The sequence below is a fragment of the Oncorhynchus masou genome, chromosome 15 (genome assembly GCF_036934945.1).
Source record: "Oncorhynchus masou masou isolate Uvic2021 chromosome 15, UVic_Omas_1.1, whole genome shotgun sequence".
In the NCBI taxonomy this organism is placed as follows: Eukaryota; Metazoa; Chordata; class Actinopteri; order Salmoniformes; family Salmonidae; genus Oncorhynchus; species Oncorhynchus masou.
Window position 1 is genome coordinate 35548814 of NC_088226.1, and position 20833 is coordinate 35569646.

Consider the following 20833-nt stretch of genomic DNA (forward strand, 5'->3'; position numbering starts at 1 on the left):
GGCACATCGACAGATGTTTCACTTAGTCGGCTCGGGATTCAAACCAGCAACCTTTCAGTTATTGGCCACTCTTAACAGCTAGGCTACCTGCCGCCATACTCCACTCATACTCCACTCACATCTACCTGCAGAGTAACACCTCTGCCATGCTCTACTTACGTACAATAAACATACAGATATTCAGATATATTCCCTTCACATACAGTATACTACACAGTAAGACCTCTGGCTGTACAGCAATGTACACATATGCTTAGCTTTACTGTTTGCCTGAACCTTTTCACATGTATCAACAAAGGGGTGTGATTATTCCACAGTGGGCCTTGCAGCATACGCTCAAACCAGTGTGATTAGAAAGCTTATTTAGAACGTCCAGTTTGGACGCAACAGTCAGCTTTTAAACTAGCCACTCTGTTTTTTTCACAGAAACGTTTTGCACAAACACAGTCCTTACAAAGTTCTGTCCTGAATGTGACCAGTTTTTTGGGGGGATGCTATGTTCAGACATTCACAGAAGTAGCTACAGCATAACACAATCATCCAAACTGGAAAATGTAGGCTAAATTAGTCCTAGCGCTAACTGAGGAAAGATTGGCATGACACAAGCGGTCATATTTAGATAACTTTCGGCTGTCAGAAACCACAATATGAATAAGCTAATAGCAATTACTATTTATAATTCATCACAAGTGAGCTCACCATTGATTGAAATAATTGAGTAATACACTTTCTTGAAATCTAGAGTAATCCGAAGATGGGTAGATTGTGCGTGCCGCCATGTTTTTTTTTTTTGCATCACCCAAAGATAATAAGAGGAGACAAGATGAGTTTGGTCTGTTTGCAGTATGCATGTTGAAGGGGGTGTGTCGTCTACGATCATTCACATCCCTTCATTCACCTCCGGAAGTTTACCTTTCACCTCATTATAACATACGTGACATCCAGAATGCATTGTATTATGTCAACAAACATGGCACCACACATAGCTGGCAAATAGATTCGCATTAGCTCATTATAATCAGTAGAACCTTCCAAAAAATATTTTACACACATCATAGGTGTTCATTACAGTCTATGCAATGATTGGAATGCATTACTTGTCACCAGTACTTGAAAACATGTGAATAGAACTGTAAATACATTATGCTCTATACATACAAAATATACATACATACAGTATGGTACAGTAGAAACGACAACACAATACAGAAAATAAGTTATTATTTGTAAGGAAAACAAGAAGGAACGCAATGTGAGCGCCTGACAGAAAATGGTCCAATTCGTGCAAGCCTGCGGAAATGTCTGCATACTTGATCTGCGGAAACATTGATGAAGTGCTTGGGCTCTCCCTTGAAGAGAGTTTGTCCAGCTCAGTAAAGCCTCAAACATAAATGTGCGCAACACTGAAATGGGCTACTTCTATGTGAATTAATGACGAGGTGGAACACACCTGAATTCAAACTGTTAGAAAATAAAACGTGTAAAAAATTATTTGAAATTGACAAGTTGGAACATAGCTTATAGATATTTGGCAATCAGCGCATGTTAACTGTACTATTGAGTAATAATCACATTTTGGATCAATGTGTGCATTCTGACATCACGTGCATAAAACAACTCACCCTGGGGGCGACCGTTAGAGATATTTGGAACTCAAATGTGAAAAGGTTAACAAAACATCTACAGTAACTTAGAAAGTGGTTCATGGCAAGCAGAAACAAGTTTTCCTAAATTCCAGATAATCTAACTAGGCTGTAGGCAGTGTACATCTAGGGTTGGCTTTCCCACTGTCTTTTGTCATGGGTTTAGTATTGAGCATGACACGTAGGTGTATGAAAGAGGTTGTTTTCAATGGACATCTACTACCTGCACTCAAGTCCATTTTCCTCCCTCTACTGCTCCCACTCATCTACAGAAGCCTGATTGAATGTTTCTGAAATTGACGCAGTAAGAGTGAAAGAGTCTGCAGGTGAGCTACTCTGGCACAAAGGCATCAACACTTGTGTCACATCTCTAGATGGTAGCAAGTTGCTTGTTATTCCAGTAAACTAAAAGCGTGCTTCCCAAAAGGGGAACTATTCTGTACATAGTGCACTACTTTTGATCAAAAGTAATGCACTTTATATGGAATAGGGTGCTATTTGTTCCAGTAAACCCACTGGGCACACACCGATTGAATCAACGTTGTTTCCACGTCATGTCAAAAAAAATGGGTTGAATCGATGTGGAATAGAGGTTCAATTGATGTCTGTGCCCTGTGGGAACTAAAACAATAGAATTAGCTTCTTTGTCCGTCAAGTTTTGTTATTCTAGTGATACAATAGCATTTGTTTTAGAGAGAGTCGTGGAGGACAAATGTCTCATCAATTGTCCTGTGTGTGTGTGTGTGATTCAACTACTGACCTCTATTATCTCCAAGGGGAGATAGGGTGCAAAAACCTGGACACCAAAGCAATCCAATTGAACTTGCCCATCTTCTTATGGTATGTAGGAAACATAGTTGAGAGGTTAGAGGTCAGAGGTTATCTCCAGGGTCAGTGGCTGTTCACCCATGATTGAAACAAAATAATACGCTTTTTCCCTAGCACACTTTAAGAGGAGACTTTTTAATGAAGTCATAAATCATCTGTGATTAGCAGATTGTGTGGGCACAAACACACCTAGCTATTATAGTATTAAGACTGGGATAGGTCTGTACCTGCTGCGTACTCTACTGTTAGTGACGATGAATGATTCATAGATAGGCATTGCATTTCCATGCACTCAATATAGGGGGACTGGTCTAAGGCGCATAGGTCTAAGGAACTGTATCGCAGTGCTAGAGGAGTCACTACAGACCTGAGTTCGATCCCGGCCGTGATCGGGAGTCCTATAGGGCGGCGCACAATTGGCCCAGCGTCGTCCGGATTAGGGGAGGGTTTGGCCGGAGTAGGCCGTCATTGTAAATAAGAATTTGTTCTTAACCAACTTGCCTAGTTAAATAAAGATTCAATTAAATATACACTGGGTTACTAAGCAAACAGATTTGGAAACACTGGATGTTTGAACTGTGAAGTTACCGCATAGAATGTCAAATATGAGGACAGGATCAGAATGGAGCAGGGTGGAGATGAGGATCAGAATGGAGCAGGGTGGAGATGAGGATCAGAATGGAGCAGGGTGGAGATGAGGATCAGAATGGAGCAGGGTGGAGATGAGGATCAGAATGGAGCAGGGTGGAGATGAGCATCAGAATGGAGCAGGGTGGAGATGAGGATCAGAATGGAGCAGGGTGGAGATGAGCATCAGAATGGAGCAGGGTGGAGATGAGCATCAGAATGGAGCAGGGTGGAGATGAGCATCAGAATGGAGCAGGGTGGAGATGAGGATCAGAATGGAGCAGGGTGGAGATGAGGATCAGAATGGAGCAGGGTGGAGATGAGGATCAGAATGGAGCAGGGTGGAGATGAGGATCAGAATGGAGCAGGGTGGAGATGAGGATCAGAATGGAGCAGGGTGGAGATGAGGATCAGAATGGAGCAGGGTGGCGATGAGGATCAGAATGGAGCAGGGTGGAGATGAGGATCAGAATGGAGCAGGGTGCAGAGGAGGATCAGAATGGAGCAGGGTGGAGATGAGGATCAGAATGGAGCAGGGTGGAGATGAGCATCAGAATGGAGCAGGGTGGAGATGAGCATCAGAATGGAGCAGGGTGGAGATGAGCATCAGAATGGAGCAGGGTGGAGATGAGCATCAGAATGGAGCAGGGTGGAGATGAGGATCAGAATGGAGCAGGGTGGAGATGAGGATCAGAATGGAGCAGGGTGGAGATGAGGATCAGAATGGAGCAGGGTGGCGATGAGGATCAGAATGGAGCAGGGTGGAGATGAGGATCAGAATGGAGCAGGGTGGAGATGAGGATCAGAATGGAGCAGGGTGGAGATGAGGATCAGAATGGAGCAGGGTGGAGATGAGGATAAGAATGGAGCAGGGTGGAGATGAGGATCAGAATGGAGCAGGGAGATGAGGGAGCCAGATGGATTATATTGTTGGAATCTGCTAAACTTTGAACATTGAGATATTAAATAAATGATAGAGACAAAGCCTTGAATAGAAAGAGTTTGTAAAAAGCCAGAAGGCTTTGGAATGTGTTTGACGGAGGAGAGGAGAGCGATGTGTTGATATGGGGAAGACAGATGAATATCTGTGAGTCAGGAGGTGAGGTCAGTTCCCCTAAGGGAGTGATCAGGGTTGCTATCTGGTTACCTTCTTTCCTGTGGAGCCATAAACTGTAAGGAAGAGGAGTGTCTTTAGTAGGATGTATATAAACTGTGATGTCTGAATTTTTTTGCTGTCTTTTTAGCTGTACAGAACCTTTGGGAAGAATAAACCTGGTTAAAGCTTCTCTAGTGTCCGTGAGTTATTTACTCTGAAAAATAGGAACCCAACAATATTAAGATAATATTAGTTAATGAATATGAAGGGGACATTATTTAGTTCTTTGTCAAAGGGCTGATTTGCATTTTAGTGTAGTGTAGTTAATCTCCCTTTCTCTCCTCTCTCTCTCTCTCTCTCTCTCTCTCGCTCTACCCTCAAACCTCCACTGCTAAACAATACTAAATAGCTAATCAAATGGCTACCCGCTGCTGCCACTGTCTATTACCTATCATGTTGCTTAGTCACTTTAGCCCTACCTACGTATATGTACATAGCTACCTCAATTACCTTGTACCCATGCACATATATGCGGTACTGGTACTCCCTGTACACTGAGTTTACAAAACATTAAGAGCTCTTTCCATGACATAGACTGACCTGGTGAATCCAGGTGAAAGCTATGATCCCTTATTGATGTCACTTCTTAAAATCCACTTCAATCAGTGTAGATGAAGGGGAGAGACAGGTTAAAGAAGGATTCTTAAGCCTTGAGACAAGTGAGACATGGATTGTGTACGTACAGTGCATTCGGAAAGTATTCACACCCCTTGACTTTTTCCACATTTTGTTACGTTACAGCCTTTATCTAAAATGTATTAAATTGTTTTCCCCTCATCAATTTATATACAATACCCCATAATGACAAAGCAAAAACAGGTTTTTAGACATTTTTGCAAATTTCCAAAAAATAAACAACTGAAATATTACATTTACATATGTATTCAGACTCTTTACTCAGTACTTTATCGAAGCACCTTTGGCGGCAATTACAGCCTTGAGTCTTCTTGGATATGACGTTACAAGCTTGGCACACCAGTATTTGGGGAGTTTCTCCCATTCTTTTCTGCAGATCCTCTCATGCTCTGTCAGGTTGGATGGGGAGCGTCGCTGCACAGGTATTTGCAGGTCTCCAGAAATGTTTGATTGGGTTTAAGTCTGGGCTCTGGCTGGGCTACTCAAGAACATTCAGAGACTTGTCCCGAAGCCATTCCTACGTCGTCTTGGCTGTGTGCTTAGGGTTGTTGTCCTGTTAGAAAGTGAACCTTCGCCCTAGTCTGAGGTCCTGAACCCTCTGGAGCAGGTTTTCATCAAGGATCTCTCTGTACTTTGCTCTGTTCATCTTTCGCTCGATCCTGACTAGTTCATGCCTCTGAAAAACATCACCACAGCAGGTTTAGTGCCAGGTTTCCTCCAGATGTGACAATTGCAATTGAGGACAAATAGTTCAATCTTGGTTTCAACAGACCAGATAAACTTGTTTCCCATGCTCAGAGTCCTTTAGGTGACTTTTGGCAAACTTCAAGCGGGCTGTCATGTGCTTTTAATGAGGAGATGATTCCATCTGGCCACTCTGCCATAAAGGCCTGATTGGTAGAGTGCTGCAGAGATGGTTGTCCTTCTGGAAGGTTGTCCCATCTCGACAGAGGAGCTCTAGAGCTCTGTCAGGATGACCATCGGGTTCTTGGTCACCTCCCTGACCGAGGCCCTTCTCCCCCGATTGCTCAATTTGTCCAGGTGGCCAGCTCTCGGAAGAGTCTTGGTGGTTCCAAACTTCTTCCATTTAAGAATGATGGAGGCACTATGTTCTTGGGGACCTTCAATGCTGCAGAAATGTACAACTCATGTTTAGTATAGTCAGTGTTGAAGCCAAGTTATTTTTACTCATTGTTGTCCACTGTGTATTTATTCCCTTTTTCACCATTTAATGTTTTAAATCTTTAATTCTGCGTTGTTGAGAAAGGTCCTGTAAGGAAGCATTTCACCTGTTGTTTATGAAGCATGTGACAAATGAAGTGTACTTCTATTTCTCATCCACTCTTTTATTACTGAGGTCCCATTTGCCCTGAGTAAGACTATTACATTCAGCTAGTCACCCAGGCTATGGCCCCTTTGCTGTCAGTCAATATATTATGTCTGCTCATGGAGGAATAGCAAATCATTTAAACTGGAAGGAAGTTTGTGATAATATTCCAGTGATCATTTCAGACTATGTCTGGAGGTTGGGTACTGCTACATGAAATTGAGTTCCTCGGGTTACTTTAAAAAATACATATTTGACATAGATTTTCTTCTTACTGTGGTCCTTTCACTCGCAGAAAGAAAGGAAAAAAATGTGCCGCCTGTTGCCATGGTAACTAATTAGGTTGCTGCATGAAACAACAAATTTAGACAACTCAGTCAGGGTATCAAGTCAATCACGATGCTCTCGCATAAAAATACTTCAACTGTCAACTGCCAGTCAGGTGATCTTGCTTTTCTGACTGAATTCCCTTTGCTTGGCTTCAGATGTGACATATCTCCCTGAGAGAGTGGCGGCCAGCCTTGGAGACAGTGTGACTGTGCACTGCGTGTTCAACGACCGCAGGGTGAACGCCAGCACGGCAGTCTGGTTTCTGAACCTTGACCGCCTTCCACAGAGCCAGTACACTGCTGTCAACGACCGTGTCAGTAAGATAACGGTTCAACCTTCTGAGCAGAAACTGTATGACATCCTGCGTTGCTGCCAGCCTTCAGGGGAGAAGTATAGCTGTAACTACCGTTACGCAACGATATACATTAAAGGTGAGCTGGGATGGATGGATGGATGGATGGATGGATTAAGTCCTGTAGGGTTGGGATTGGAGAATGGTTAGGCTTAGACTTCAGGAAAACGATGGGTCATGGGATTAAGGGATCAACAGTAATATACAGTATATATGTGTGTATATATATATATATAACCTACATACACATATATATATATATATATACATACATATGTGTGTGTGTGTGTGGTGTGTGTGTGTGTGTGTGTGTGTGTGTGTGTGTGTGTGTGTGTGTGTGTGTGTGTGTGTGTGTGTGTGTGTGTGTGTGTGTGTGTGTGTGTGTGTGTGTGTGTGTGTGTACCAGTCAAAAGTTTGGACACACCTACTCATTCAAGGTCAAATCAAAATAGATGTAATATTTTAGATTCTTCAAAGTAGCCACCCGTTGCCTTGATGACAGCTTTACACACTCTTGGCATTCTCTCAACCAGCTTCATGATGTAGACACCTGTAATGCAGGTGTTCCTTGTTAATTTGTGGAATGTCTTAATGCGTTTGAGCCAATCAGTTGTGTTGTGACAAGGTAGGGGTGGTATACAGAAGATAGCCCTATTTGGTAAAAGACCCAGTCCACATTCATGGGTTTGTTATGACTCCTGTCTGTCTGTCAATGGGCTGTGGTCATATTTCAAGCTCAAGGTTCATATTGATGTCAGGGTAAGGGTTCCACTCTTCTATTTGTGTCTGTGTTTCAGATCCGATCATAGATATCAGCTGTGTAACCAATGGGGATCTGGACAGCATGACCTGTAGGTGGAAGAACATCCAAACTAAAATCAACTTCCTGTCCAGGTCAATACTACTTTTACTTACAGCATTGGACCACCTACACAAACATACACCTGTAAAACCTACACATATAGCTTAATACTTGTACATACACTTGTACATACTTGTACATACACCAGTAAAATCTACACATACACGTGTATACTTGTACATACACCAGTACAACCTACACATACACGTGTATACTTGTATAAACACCAGAAAAACCTACACATACACTTGTATACATGTATATACACCAGTAAACCTACACGTACACTTGTATACATGTACATACACTAGTAAAACCTACACATACACTTGTATACTTGCACATACACCAGTAAAACCTACACATATATTTGTACATACACTAGTAAAACCTACACATACACTTGTATACTTGCACATACACCAGTAAAACCTACACATATATTTGTACATACACTAGTAAAACCTACACATACACTTGTAAACTTGTACATACACCAGTAAAACCTACACATATACTTGTACATACACTAGTAAAACCTACACATACACTTGTACTGTATTGTTACAGTGACCGTTGGTTATCTTATGAGTCCAATCAATCAAAGAGTCTTTGCAGTACAAGCCCAGCATGGAATACAGCACAATATTACTTGATTCCTGTGCAATATTGACACCTTTTCGGTGTCTCTGCTTGGTGTCTTTGTGTTGTATTCCTAAGAAATACGGGACAGGAACTGGTTCAAGATCGTAGAACAATACAGAATGGATTTAGACCCCTCAAGCAACTCAAATGACTGTATGTAATTATTGGTAAATTGCCACGATTTCAAAATTAAGGCAGTGAACGGAAGTTTAGACTTGTTGATTAACAAAGAGCTATGGCATCATAGGGAAAACATACCCATAAGGAGATAAGGCGTTTTCACCCTGAAATACTTTGTGTGTGTGTGTGTGTGTGTGTGTGTGTTACTACCCTCATGGGGACCAGAAGTCCTCACAAAGATAGTAAAACAATGAACATTCGGAGAGTTGGGGACATTTTGCAGGTCCCCACAAGGAGAAAGGCTATTTTAGAATTAGGGTTAGAATTAGTGTTAGGTTTAGGATTAGGGTTAGAATTAGTGTTAGGGGTTATGATTAGGGTTAGGGATTAGGGTTAGTGGTTAGGATTAGGGTTAGGGGTTAGGGTTAGGTTTAGGGTTAAGGTTAGGATTAGGGTTACGTTTAGGATTAGGGTTAGGTTTAATGTGACTCTGTACCATTTGATTTTGAAGTAGGCTATTTAACATGACCTACATGATGATATGCGGCCGCTGTGTTACAAAACAAATGGCTTTTTCTCTAATCTATTGATGATCAGATACTTCAGTTGTAAGGTGCTCTGTTGCGCTCACAGTTGTTAGTCAATTTAAGCGCTGTTACAAACTTAGACTCCTTTTTTTTTAACGGTAGCCTATTTAGAAATCAAAACGTCTCCGGTGCCGCTGCATGGGCTAATTGGTGTTCTTGCCATCAATTACACAGGCTGTGTGACCTATTTCTTGATTGACTCATATCAACATCTCTGCACATTCGTGGTGGGGTGGGCTAACTAAATAAAACAGAATAGGCCTAATTAAAAGAACAACGATGAAAGGAGAAAAAAAATGCTGTCCAGAGCATGCCCAGAACTGAGTGGTACCAGAGTGAAGTTGGAGGGGGAGAGAAGGCAGACACTCTCCAAAAAATGTTATCCGGTCCTCACTCTACTCGGCTCAAATCCTCTGTAGGTAAGGGTTATGGTTAGGAGTTAGGAAAATAGGATTTTGAATGGGAATAAATTGTTTGGTCCCCACAAGGATTGTAAAATGAACGTGTCTGTGTGTGTGTGTGCGTGTGTGTGTGTGCGTGCGTGTGCATGCGCGTGCATGTGTGTGTGTGTTTATATTCTCCAGGGTGGCCGACCTATCCTGCGATGTCATGGAGGAGGCGGAGGCAGAGGAGGAGGTGGGCGGGGCTGTGGGTGTGGTCAGGCAGGCGGTGTGTGTATCCAGCAGATCTAGAGAAGTGAAGAGCTGCACTCTGCAGCCAATCAGAGTGACTTCATGCTACAAGCTATGGATGGAGGCCAAGACAGACAATGGCACGAGGTCACATCCTGTCTACATCACACCTATGGACCACGGTGAGTTAGGACATGTGCAGTGTAGGAATTCCTAGTCTCAAGTTTATTTGACACGTGCACAGGATGCAACAGGTGTAAAAGAGTACAGTGACATTTTTACCTTGAGCTCTTTCCCAACAATGCAGTGACGGTAATAATATGGATGATAATAGAAAATATAATAAAATAACACACAAGAAGTATGATAAAGTTTGAAGAAACCTGCTCTTGATGGTGCAGCTGTAAAAGTTCCTAAGGATCTGAGGGGCCATGCCAAATCGTTTCAGCTTCCTGAGGAAGAGGCGTTCCCGTGCCGCCTTCATGATTGTGCTGCTGTGAGAGTACCATGTTAAGTAGGGACCACAATGGAAATAAGTCTGACTTTTTGTGATATCCATGTGTTGTTTTTAAAAAGTATGTACTGTGAGTATGTTTTTTTAGCTTGCAAATAAATTCAATCAAGTCAGCACTAATGTGGACACAGAGGAACTTGACCCTCTCCACTGTGGCCCCATTGATGTGGATGAGTATGCACCCCCCTGTTTACTGTGGTCCACATTCAGATCCTTGGTCTTGCTGGCAATGAGGTTTTAAAAGGTTGTTGCCCTGGCACCACACTGTCAGGTCTCTGACCTCCCCCCGTAGGCTGTTTCATCACAGTTGGTGATCAGGCCTACCACCGTCGTGTTGTCAGCAAAGTTGATGATGGAGTTGGAGTTGTGCGTGGCCATACAGTTGTGGGTAAACAGCGAGTACAGGACGGAGCAAAGCACACACCACTGGGGGGCTCCCCGTGTTGAGGGTCAGTGTGGCGGATGTGTTGTTGCTTACTCTCACCACCTTGGGCCGGCCCGTCAGGATCCAGTTGCACAATCCCATGGTGCCAAGCTTGAATACCGCCCGGCCGGAGGCCTTGCGAGTGTTTACCAGATTACAAGCCTTACTCGCATCAGAGAGCAAGATCATCCAGTGCTCTGGGGCCTGTGGGGAAGCAGAAGTATAGAGTCATGATCTGATTTGCTGAACGGGGGGACGAGGGAGGACCTTGTATGCATGCTTGTGGATTGAGTAACAGTGGTCTAGGACTTTATCGCCCCTAGTGGCGAAGGAGACGTGTTGATAGAAGTTGGACATCACGTGTCTTAGTGCATGGTTTCGTACTTGTTTATAGCCTACGTAAGGGACGCGAGTGGCATTTCACATATGAGGATTTCCATATTGCAAAAGTACGGTCCCTTACTAGACGTCCGTGGGGTTTAATAAAATAGGCCTACGGCCTCAGGTTGATCCCCAGGGCCTGGTCTTCCGGGAAATCATCAAATAAAGTCTCTCGGACATTTGATTTCTGTTTTATAGAATGTAAAATGTTGGGACATTTTTCCACTGGACTGGAAGATTCCACCAGATGGTGACTGGCTGCTTATTGCAAATGGACAAAACATCCCCAAAACGGACATGGCCGTTTCTCCTAAACGTAAAATACTTTGAGGACAAAACTCAGTGAACACAGGTTTGGCCAAATAGACTTTTAGCCCATAAACAAGATGGCCTTCATGGCCTCAGTGCTTTTTGAGTTAAGGCCCATTTTCTGGGATTAAAGGTAAAAAATGGTAATACACCGCTAATTTGTCCGCTTCACGTCAAAGTACATAAACCTACGGTGTAAGGAAAAAATGAACCAGCCAGTAACTATCGTAATTTACGAGAAATCGTTCAATGTCCATTTGGTGATGGTTAAAGAAATGTTTTTTTGTTTTAACATTAGAGATCCAGTTGCAGCGTGTTCAGACTAATCCGTTAAGGCAGGTTTAGGAGCTCTATGTGATTTCTGTGATTTTCTGAACTCACACACACACACACACAGTCAATGGGGAGTGACACAGTGTGAGGCTTACAGACACAGAGAGCCTGCAATAGTTACCTGCGTTGGAACTATCAAACCTAGAGCTCTGAAACATTATATACATGTTCTAGTGCTTAAGTCGATAGTGCACTGTGAGTTAGGTGGCTCTAGAAGGTTCTCAGGCCGAGGAAAAGCCTCGTCCATTTGCAGACTTCCATTCATTTTGAACATTGTGAAAATGATGACATTTAGAAAAGTCCCAGAATCACAACACTGTGTGCATTGAAACTGCCTCAGCCCATAGAGACGGACCCTAAAGCTTATGTCCGATAGCTCTTTCAGGGACCCCGTAGCAATATTCGGAAAAAGTGAATTTTCAGCACTAAGCATTTTCAGCACATTCAGGCTCCGAATGCCCATTGTAACATTGCAAATGTACAGCCGTGCACCTGGAAATCTGAACGGGTTGCCAGGAGCAATTTTTAAAAAAGAAAGTTTTTTAATGCCTTTAGGGGGGTGTAAGGGGTCCATGGCTGGTAGGGAGCACCCCGCACCTGGGCCCATCCAATAGGGGTAATTTTGGATGTTTTCCAAAAATCTTTAAAAAAAACGAGAGTCCCACTTCTCTCTCACTGCACCAATGAGCGATGGAGAACCATTATCACTGCTCGTCTATCCCGAGTTCAACAAGCCAGTCAATTGGGCATTTCTGCAGTATATTAGACGATGTCCAATTCGTGATGGTAAATATACTCATTATAAGACATTGCAAATGGACAGTTTACATTTGTATGTATTTAATGGGGATTTTCCATCACTATATGGACAGACTAAAATCTACATCAACGAGAAATTCTTACTTCCTATGACTTCCTATGATCAAACATGCCATTTGGACATTTCTTATGCCATTTTGATATGGTTCACTGACTTTTGGGTTCGGAAGCCGACTTCCTATGATCATATATTGCAAATGGACAAAATATAGGCCTTATGGACAAACTCAATAAAATAAGACAAATATATGTCCATACGGTTACTACATATGTATAATTGACAAATATTATTTTTTTTGTAATCGAAACATTCCAAAATCACTTTTTTCGGTTTTAAAATTTAGATTTTTTTGGGGGGGTTTCCAAATTTCACCCTGGGGACCTGACTTAGTGACCAGTTGCCATATGAAAATCCACAGTGGAACACGCTCGCCATCTTTGGGATTTTTGGGGTTTGACACTTGCCATGTTCCACTTGCAGTATGGTTTTGATAAACTGCTGTCCATTTGAGTGGTATTTGCGATTGTGTATATAGTTCACTCAATGCCAATAAGTTGGTATTAATTTTTGTACAGTTTGTCAAGTGCCAGCTTGTTGTTGTCCTAAGGTGGGATATATACAGCAGTCATGATATCAGATTAAAACTCTCTCGGGAGGTAGAAGGGTTGGTGTTTGACCATCAGGTATTCCATGATGGGTGAACAATAGGTTGAGACTTCAACTGCGGTAGAGTCTGCACACCATTTGTTTTTGATGAAGAGAAATCCCTCTTCTCTGGATTTCCCTGAATCCAATGTCCTGTCCACTCAGTGAATGGAGAATCCATAGAGTTGGATAGCCATGGGGGGTATCTTGTCTGAAAGCCATGTTTCAGAAAAACTGAGGATTTTGCAGTTATGTGAGTCCCGTTGGTAGCAAATCTGCGATTGGAGGTCATCCATCTTATTATCAAGTGACTGTTGGCCAATAGAATTGAGGGAAGTGGTGGCAGCTTTTCCCTAATCCTTAGTCTCATCAGGACGCCCTCTCTCCGGCCTCTTATTTGCCAGGGTTTCGTCTTGGGTAGCCTGAATATTTGGTTGGAGCCTGGTACACAAAAAGCCAAAGTCGAAATTGAATCAGGAATTGAGGTTAGTTCTGGTCGATCCTAAGAAATTCTAGAGGATACATTTAGTGCAAAAAAAGTTACGATTTAAACGCCAAAAGAATCACAAAATAGAAAAGTTGGGTCGGAGTTCACAAGACGCAACTATACAGTAGGGCGCCATCTTTAGATGTTCTGGTCTTACCTGTTGTGGCTTTTAGGAACCTACAGCAGCATTGTGTCAATAATAATAATAAGTGCTTTAAAAAAATACATGTATAGTGGTCAGTCTGCTTGACCATGCAAGATAATGACTGTCCTCTCCATCTCATCTCCCCCTCCAGTGAAGCCCCACCCTCCCTCGGGCCTTGAGGCAGTGAGCATGCCAAATGGGGTCCTGAGGCTGGCGTGGGTGCCCCCAGAACTGCCCCTCTACGATATGCAGTACCAGGTTCGCTATGCCCTCTCCACTGGCAAGGCCCATCCATTCTGGCAGGTACGTAAGACTCTGGCCATAGGGCTCTGGTCAAAAGTAGTGCGCTATGTAGGGAATAGGGAGGGTGCCATTTCAGATGCAGCCTTGAGCTTATCCAGAGTGGCAGGGAGGGAGCAATGGGTGCAATCGCCTGGCATCATGAGCATCAGTTGGTCGGACTAATTGAGTCTATTTGTTATCTACTATCTCTGATCTGACAGTGGCATTATTGCCCTACCTGGTAGTGGTACACTCTGACATGTGGTGGCAGGTAAATAAGGGGCAACCACACAGAGACTGAAGCTGTGTCTGAAATGGCACCCTATTCCCTTCACACACTTTTTTTTACCAGAGCCCTACACTGCAAAAAGTGAAATCTAAACAAGTCTATATATATGCCAATAACTGTCATGTTCGCCGTAACGAGGAGACCAAGGCGCAGCATGATTTGAATACATCCTTCTTTTATTAACGAAGAACACTAAACAAACAAAACTGCCGCTATTTAAACAAGTGCTGAAACAGGCAACTACACAGACAATAGCCCACAGATGCACCAAGGAATATGGCTACCTAAATATGGTTCCCAATTAGAGACAACGATAAACAGCTGCCTCTGATTGAGAACCAATCCAGGCAACCATAGACATATAAACCACTAGACTAGAGAACCCTCATGACATACAAACCCCCATGTCACACAAACCCCCATAGACATACAAAACCCCCATAGACATACAAAAAAAACCTAGACATAAAAAAACTAAACATACAAAAACCCCTAGACAATACAAAAAACCCTAGACATACAAAAAACCCTAGACAATGAAAAAAACCAAACACACCGCCCTTGTCACACCCTGACAAAACCAAATGACAAAGAAAACAAATATAACTAAGGTCAGGGCGTGACAATAACAGATCGTTTTCAGTTGTCCCCCCCACTCGAACCACTCTCAGACCTAGCTAAGTGTTTTAATTGAAAACAAATCACAGTAAGGTACTTCATTGTTACCCAGAAATTATTTGATATTGAGCTAAGTTGTATTGGACCTTTTAAGGTAAAATATCTTGACAAATACACATTTTTGCATTATGCATTTTTTTAGGTTAAAATAATAAATGATCTGCCAATGACATTAGATAATTTAGCTTGGTAAGATCATTTTTTAAAAGTGAAATATCACTCAATATAAGATATTTAGGCTTGCTTACATTTCACGTTTTGCAGTGTATGGACCCTCATGCCCTCATGTAGGGAATAGGCTACCATTCTGGATGCAACTTGAGCCTCAGATGGTTGGCATAAATTAGTCTGTCTCTAATCTGGGGGTGGCATCATTGCCCAAAAGGATATGAAAAGGAATAGGCTTACCTGATTAAAACATTTTTCTTTAGAAAATGTGCCCACTTTTTTGCTGAGCACAAGAGTATTTTGGAAATATTCCTGCCATTTTAAAATGCTCCTTCGCTTGCTCGGGTCACATAACATTCATATCTATTAAGACCTCTATTTCCCTAAAATAATTTTGCTTTTGAGTTGATGGCTAAATATGTAGCTGTTTATGCCGGATATCAAAGTTCAATCACTGGAAATATATATTTTCGGATAGAATAGACTTTAACGAAAATGTTTCACATTATCATGGGATATGTGATTTAACATGTGCTTTTTAATTGGGATGTGTACTGCAGGTCCTGGCTTCTCAGGCAGAGTTGTGGGCTGAGGTCCCTGAACCAGATGTATGTAGGGTGTACAACGTGCAGGTCCGCTGTATGCATATCAACAGGTCTGGGACCTGGAGTGACTGGAGCCACACTCTATACACCACCCCTCACAACAGCAGAGGTGTGTAACAGTATGTCTTTCTTCTCATCTATGTCATTGAAACTGCATTTATACAATTTAGTCTCATTGAAGAAAAAAAATCTATTCAGCAAGATAACACATGTATTGTACATAACAGTTTTGACAACGTTGCTTTGACAAAACACATCAGCAATACACTTTTGAGGGGAATTAAGCTGCTGTCTTGAAAGTTCTCTTCTAATTGCGCCAGCACACCACAACTATCAAGTCTGACCTTCTGTGTATGTAGAGCACATTAACTCTCACAACCACAATGGATGGGTCGTTTCAAACCCGTCATTATCCATGGTTTGTTGTGTGGTATAAGCTCTTTCTGACCCTGATCTAACAGTGGCCTTGCGTGGTGTCTGTCTAATCGCTGTTATTGAGTGCTACAGCCAGCACTTTAATATGAGCTTCTCTGATGTTTAGATCTGATAGAAAATGAAAGCCTCAGGACATAGGTACATAAACACACATGCACACACACAGAGCTGTAATATCTATGTTCTGTTCCCTCAGCTCCTGACCAGGGTCCTGATTTCTGGCGAGTGTTTCAGGAGGATCCAGCAAGGAACCAGACTAACGTCACTCTTCTCTTCAAGGTACAGTCCATAGCCTACAGAGAACACATTAAAGATTGCACAATATGTGGTTTAAACGTCAACATCAAATAGTTACATTAATTGAACAGGTGTGTGAAGTTGCCTCCTCTCCTTTCTACTACATTATTGTCCTTAGTTTAATCCGAAAAACCTATTCAGTTGGCTTCTCCAACACTTGTCTTGTTTTGTCTGATCAAATAGTATAAGGAAGTAGCACATTGGAGGATGATTCCTCATTAGAGTCTTTGATAGTCTCTAAACTCTTCCCCATAGCATTTCCCCATAGTGGAGCCAACCTACTGTGTGGAGGGCCTTGTAGTACAGCACCAGGCCTCTGGGGGCATTGTGACTGAGGAGCGGATAGGCCTGGTGTCCTCCTACCGCTTTGAGTGGCGAGAGGAGGTCCACTCTGTGACGGTCAAGGCTCAGAACAGCCAGGGATACTCCACTAGGAATATCAACATGACCCTGGAGAGACACCCAAAACGTAAGGGAATGTATTTGTATAGGGCTGAAGAATTGTTATACCCAATACACAGATTACTAGTCAGTCAATTAAGAGTTAGTAGTTGGAAACATATACAGTGGGGAGAACAAGTATTTGATACACTGCCGATTTTGCAGGTTTTCCTACTTACAAAGCATGTAGAGGTCTGTAATATTTATCATAGGTACACTTCAACTGTGAGAGATGGAATCTAAAACAAAAATCCAGAAAATCACATTGTATGATTTAAGTAATTAATTTGCTTTTTATTGCATGACATAAGTATTTGATCACCTACCAACCAGTAAGAATTCCGGCTCTCACACACCTGTTAGTTTTTCTTTCAGAATCCCTCCTGTGCTCCACTCATTACCTGTATTAACTGCACCTGTTTGAACTCGTTACCTGTATAAAACACACCTGTCCACACACTCAATCAAACAGACTCCAACCTCTCCACCATGGCCATGACCAGAGAGCTGTGTAAGGACATCAGGGATATAATTGTAGACCTGCACAAGGCTGGGGTGGGCTTCAGGACAATAGGCAAGCAGCTTGGTGAGAAGGCAACCACTGTTGGCGCAATTATTAGAAAATGGAAGACGTTCAAGATGACGGTCAATCACCCTAGGTCTGGGGCTCCATGCAAGATCTCACTTCGTGGGGCAACAATGATCATGAGGAAGGTGAGGGATCAGCCCAGAACTACACGGCAGGACTTGATCAATGACCTGAAGAGAGCTGGGACCACAGTCTCAAAGAAAACCATTAGTAACACACTACGCCGTCATGGATTAAAATCCTACAGCGCACGCAAGGTACCCCTGCTCAAGCCAGCCCATCTGATGTTTGCCAATGACCATCTGTATGATCCAGAGGAGGAATGGGAGAAGGTCATGTGTTCTGATGAGACAAAAATAGAGCTTTTTGGTCTAAACTCCACTCGCTGTGTTTGGAGGAAGAAGAAGGATGAGTACAACCCCAAGAACACCATCCCAATCGTGAAGCATGGAGGTGGAAACATCATTCTTTGGGGATGCTTTTCTGCAGAGGGGACAGGACGACCTCACCATATTGAGGGGAGGATGGATTGGGCCATGTATCGCAAGATCTTGGCCAACAACCTCCTTCCCTCAGTAATAGCATTGAAGATGGGTCATGGCTGGGTCTTCCAGCATGACAACGACCCGAAACACACAGCCAGGGCAACTAAGGAGTGGCTCCATAAGAAGCATCTCAAGGTCCTGGTGTGGCCTAGCCAGTCTCCAGACCTGAACTCAATAGAAAATCTTTGGAGGGAGCTGAAGGTCCGTATTGCCCAGCGACAGCCCCGAAACCTGAAGGATCTGGAGAAGGTCTGTATGGAGGAGTGGGCCAAAATCCCTGCTGCAGTGTGTGCAAACCTGGTCAGGAACTACAGGAAGTATGATCCCTGTAATTGCAAACAAAGGTTTCTGTACCAAATATTAAGCTCTGCTTTTCTGATGTATCAAATACTTATGTTATGCAATAAAATGCAAATTATTTACTTAAAAATCATACAATGTGATTTTCTGGATTTTTATTTTAGATTCCGTTTCTCTCTCATAGTTGAAGTGTACATATGATAAAAATGACAGACCTCTACATGTTTTGTAAGTAGGAAAACCTGCAAAATCGGCAGTGCATCAAATACTTGTTCTCCCCACTGTATCTGAAAATACCATTTTCTTTGAAAATCTTTAAGAACTGGTTGTTTGTTTTCACATTTATTTTTATGAGTTGGTGTTTTTGGTTCATGTCATGGACGTCAGTTGAAATGCTAGGTGTGCTGCCATTACAGTCATCAGGGAGACATAGCAGGCATGCTAATGTCAGTTAAAAGCCTGACAGTGGACTAAAAGCCATTATCTCTGGCTTGGGATGTCGTCTTCCGAGGTCTAATAGCTGTTATGGAATTGATTGTAAAATGGAGCTCCTCTCAGCACAGGTCTCTGTGACACACCAGGATGTTTGTGTTTTTGTGTGTGTGTGTTCTCCTGTTATTCATATTTTCATTAATAGCTAATTAGTTGAGAGGAAACCATTAACTGTGATACAAGTAGTGCAGGTCCTATTAGGTTTCCTATTGAAGAAAAAAAATGACTATGAATGGGCCCAAAATAAAAAGCTGCTGATCAGTTTATTTTATAGTCAAGAACAGGAGGGGAACACTCGTCATTGTGCTAATTCCCTCGCATGTCAGAAGTAGCAGAACACACACAGTAGTAGAAGAAGAGTAACAGAAAATGTTAGACACAGACAGAAAATATAAACATGTTATTATCTTTCTTTTTCCCTCTATCACTCTCCCTCCTTTGGCCTCTCTCCCTTCCCTCTTCCTCCCTCCATCCAGGCCAGTGTGTGCGTTCGTTCTGTGTGTCCCGTGTGAACAGTAGTTGTGTGGTCCTGTCGTGGTCGCTGCAGTCCAACAGCAGTGTACCGTGTTCCCTGGTCGTAGAGTGGTCGGGTGAGAACCACCAGAACAGACAGGGTCAGACCACAGTGGGCAGGGAGAGGTGGACCAGGGTCCCCCCTACTGACCACGTCTTCTACCTACATGGTACGTTCTCATGTCGCTCTTTCTCATTCCATAACAATAATGAGGCTATATACAGGGGGAACCAGTACAGAGTCGATGTGTGGGGGTACAGGTTAGTCGAGGTAATTTGTCAAGTAACTATGCACAGACAGTAAACAGCAGTATAAAAACGTATAAACAAAAAGGGGAGAGGGCAGGTAAATGTAAATAGTCCAGGTGGCCATTTGATTAATTGTTCAGCAATCTTGACTTAGCGGTAGAAACTGTAAAGGAGCCTTTTGGACCTAGACTTGGCTCCGGTACCGATTGCAATGCGGTAGCAGAGAGTATAGTCTCTCGCCCAACTTGGGTGACTGGAGTTTTTGACAATTATTAGGGCCTTCCGCTGACACCGCCTAGCATATAGGTCCTGGGTGTCAGGAAGCTTGCACCCAGTGATGTACTGGGCAGTACGCACTACCCTCTGTAGCGCCTTACGTTCAGATGCCGAGCAGTTGCCATACCAGGACGTGATGCAACCGGTCAGGATGCTCTTGATGGTGCAGCTGTAGAACTTTTTGAGGATCTAGGAACCCATGCCAAATCTCCTGAGGGGGGAAAGGTGTTGTCATGCCCTCTTCACAGCTGTCTTGGTGTGTTTGGACCATGTTTGTACCGTTGGTGATGTGGACACCAAGGAACTTGAAACTATCGACCCGCTCCACTACCTTCCCGTCGATGTTAATGGGGGCCTGTTCGGCCCTCCTTTTCCTATAGTGCACGATCAGCTCCTTTGTCTTGCTCACATTGAGGGAGAGGTTGTTGTCTTGGCACCACAGCCAGGTCTCGGAACACCTCCCTATAGGCTGTCTCATTGTTGTCGGTGATTAGGCCTACCACTGCACTGTCGTCAGAAAACGTAATGATGGTGTTGGAGTCGTGCTTGGCCACGCAGTCATGGGTGAACAGGGAGTACAGGAGGGGCCTAAGCACGCACCCCTGAGGGGCCCCAGTGTTGAGGATCAGCATGGCAGATGGGTTGTTGCATGATTCAGTGTTGCTTGCCTTGAAGCAAGCATAAAAGGCATTTGTTTAATCTGGTAGGCTCACGTCACTGGGCATCTCGCGGCTTAGCTTCCCTTTGTAGTCCGTAATATTTTTCAAGCCATGCCACATCCGACAAGCGTCAGAGCCAGTGTAGAGCTGAGGCTCCTGTGTGGCGCAGCAGTCTAAGCCACTACATCTCAATGTTAGAGGCATCACTACAG

The 20833-nt window shown here is 43.2% G+C and overlaps 1 protein-coding gene across 1 annotated transcript in view; it reads left to right on the forward strand.

Moving 5' to 3' along the window:
- LOC135556184 (leptin receptor-like) overlaps nucleotides 1–20833 on the forward strand; it is a 73374-nt gene that overhangs the window by 44770 nt on the left and 7771 nt on the right. The window contains exons 9-16 of the mRNA XM_064989174.1: nucleotides 6703–6978; nucleotides 7697–7793; nucleotides 9698–9927; nucleotides 13955–14106; nucleotides 15781–15934; nucleotides 16457–16539; nucleotides 16813–17026; nucleotides 19401–19607. Coding sequence (XP_064845246.1) covers nucleotides 6703–6978; nucleotides 7697–7793; nucleotides 9698–9927; nucleotides 13955–14106; nucleotides 15781–15934; nucleotides 16457–16539; nucleotides 16813–17026; nucleotides 19401–19607 — 1413 coding nt within the window. The remainder of the gene's footprint in view (nucleotides 1–6702; nucleotides 6979–7696; nucleotides 7794–9697; nucleotides 9928–13954; nucleotides 14107–15780; nucleotides 15935–16456; nucleotides 16540–16812; nucleotides 17027–19400; nucleotides 19608–20833) is intronic.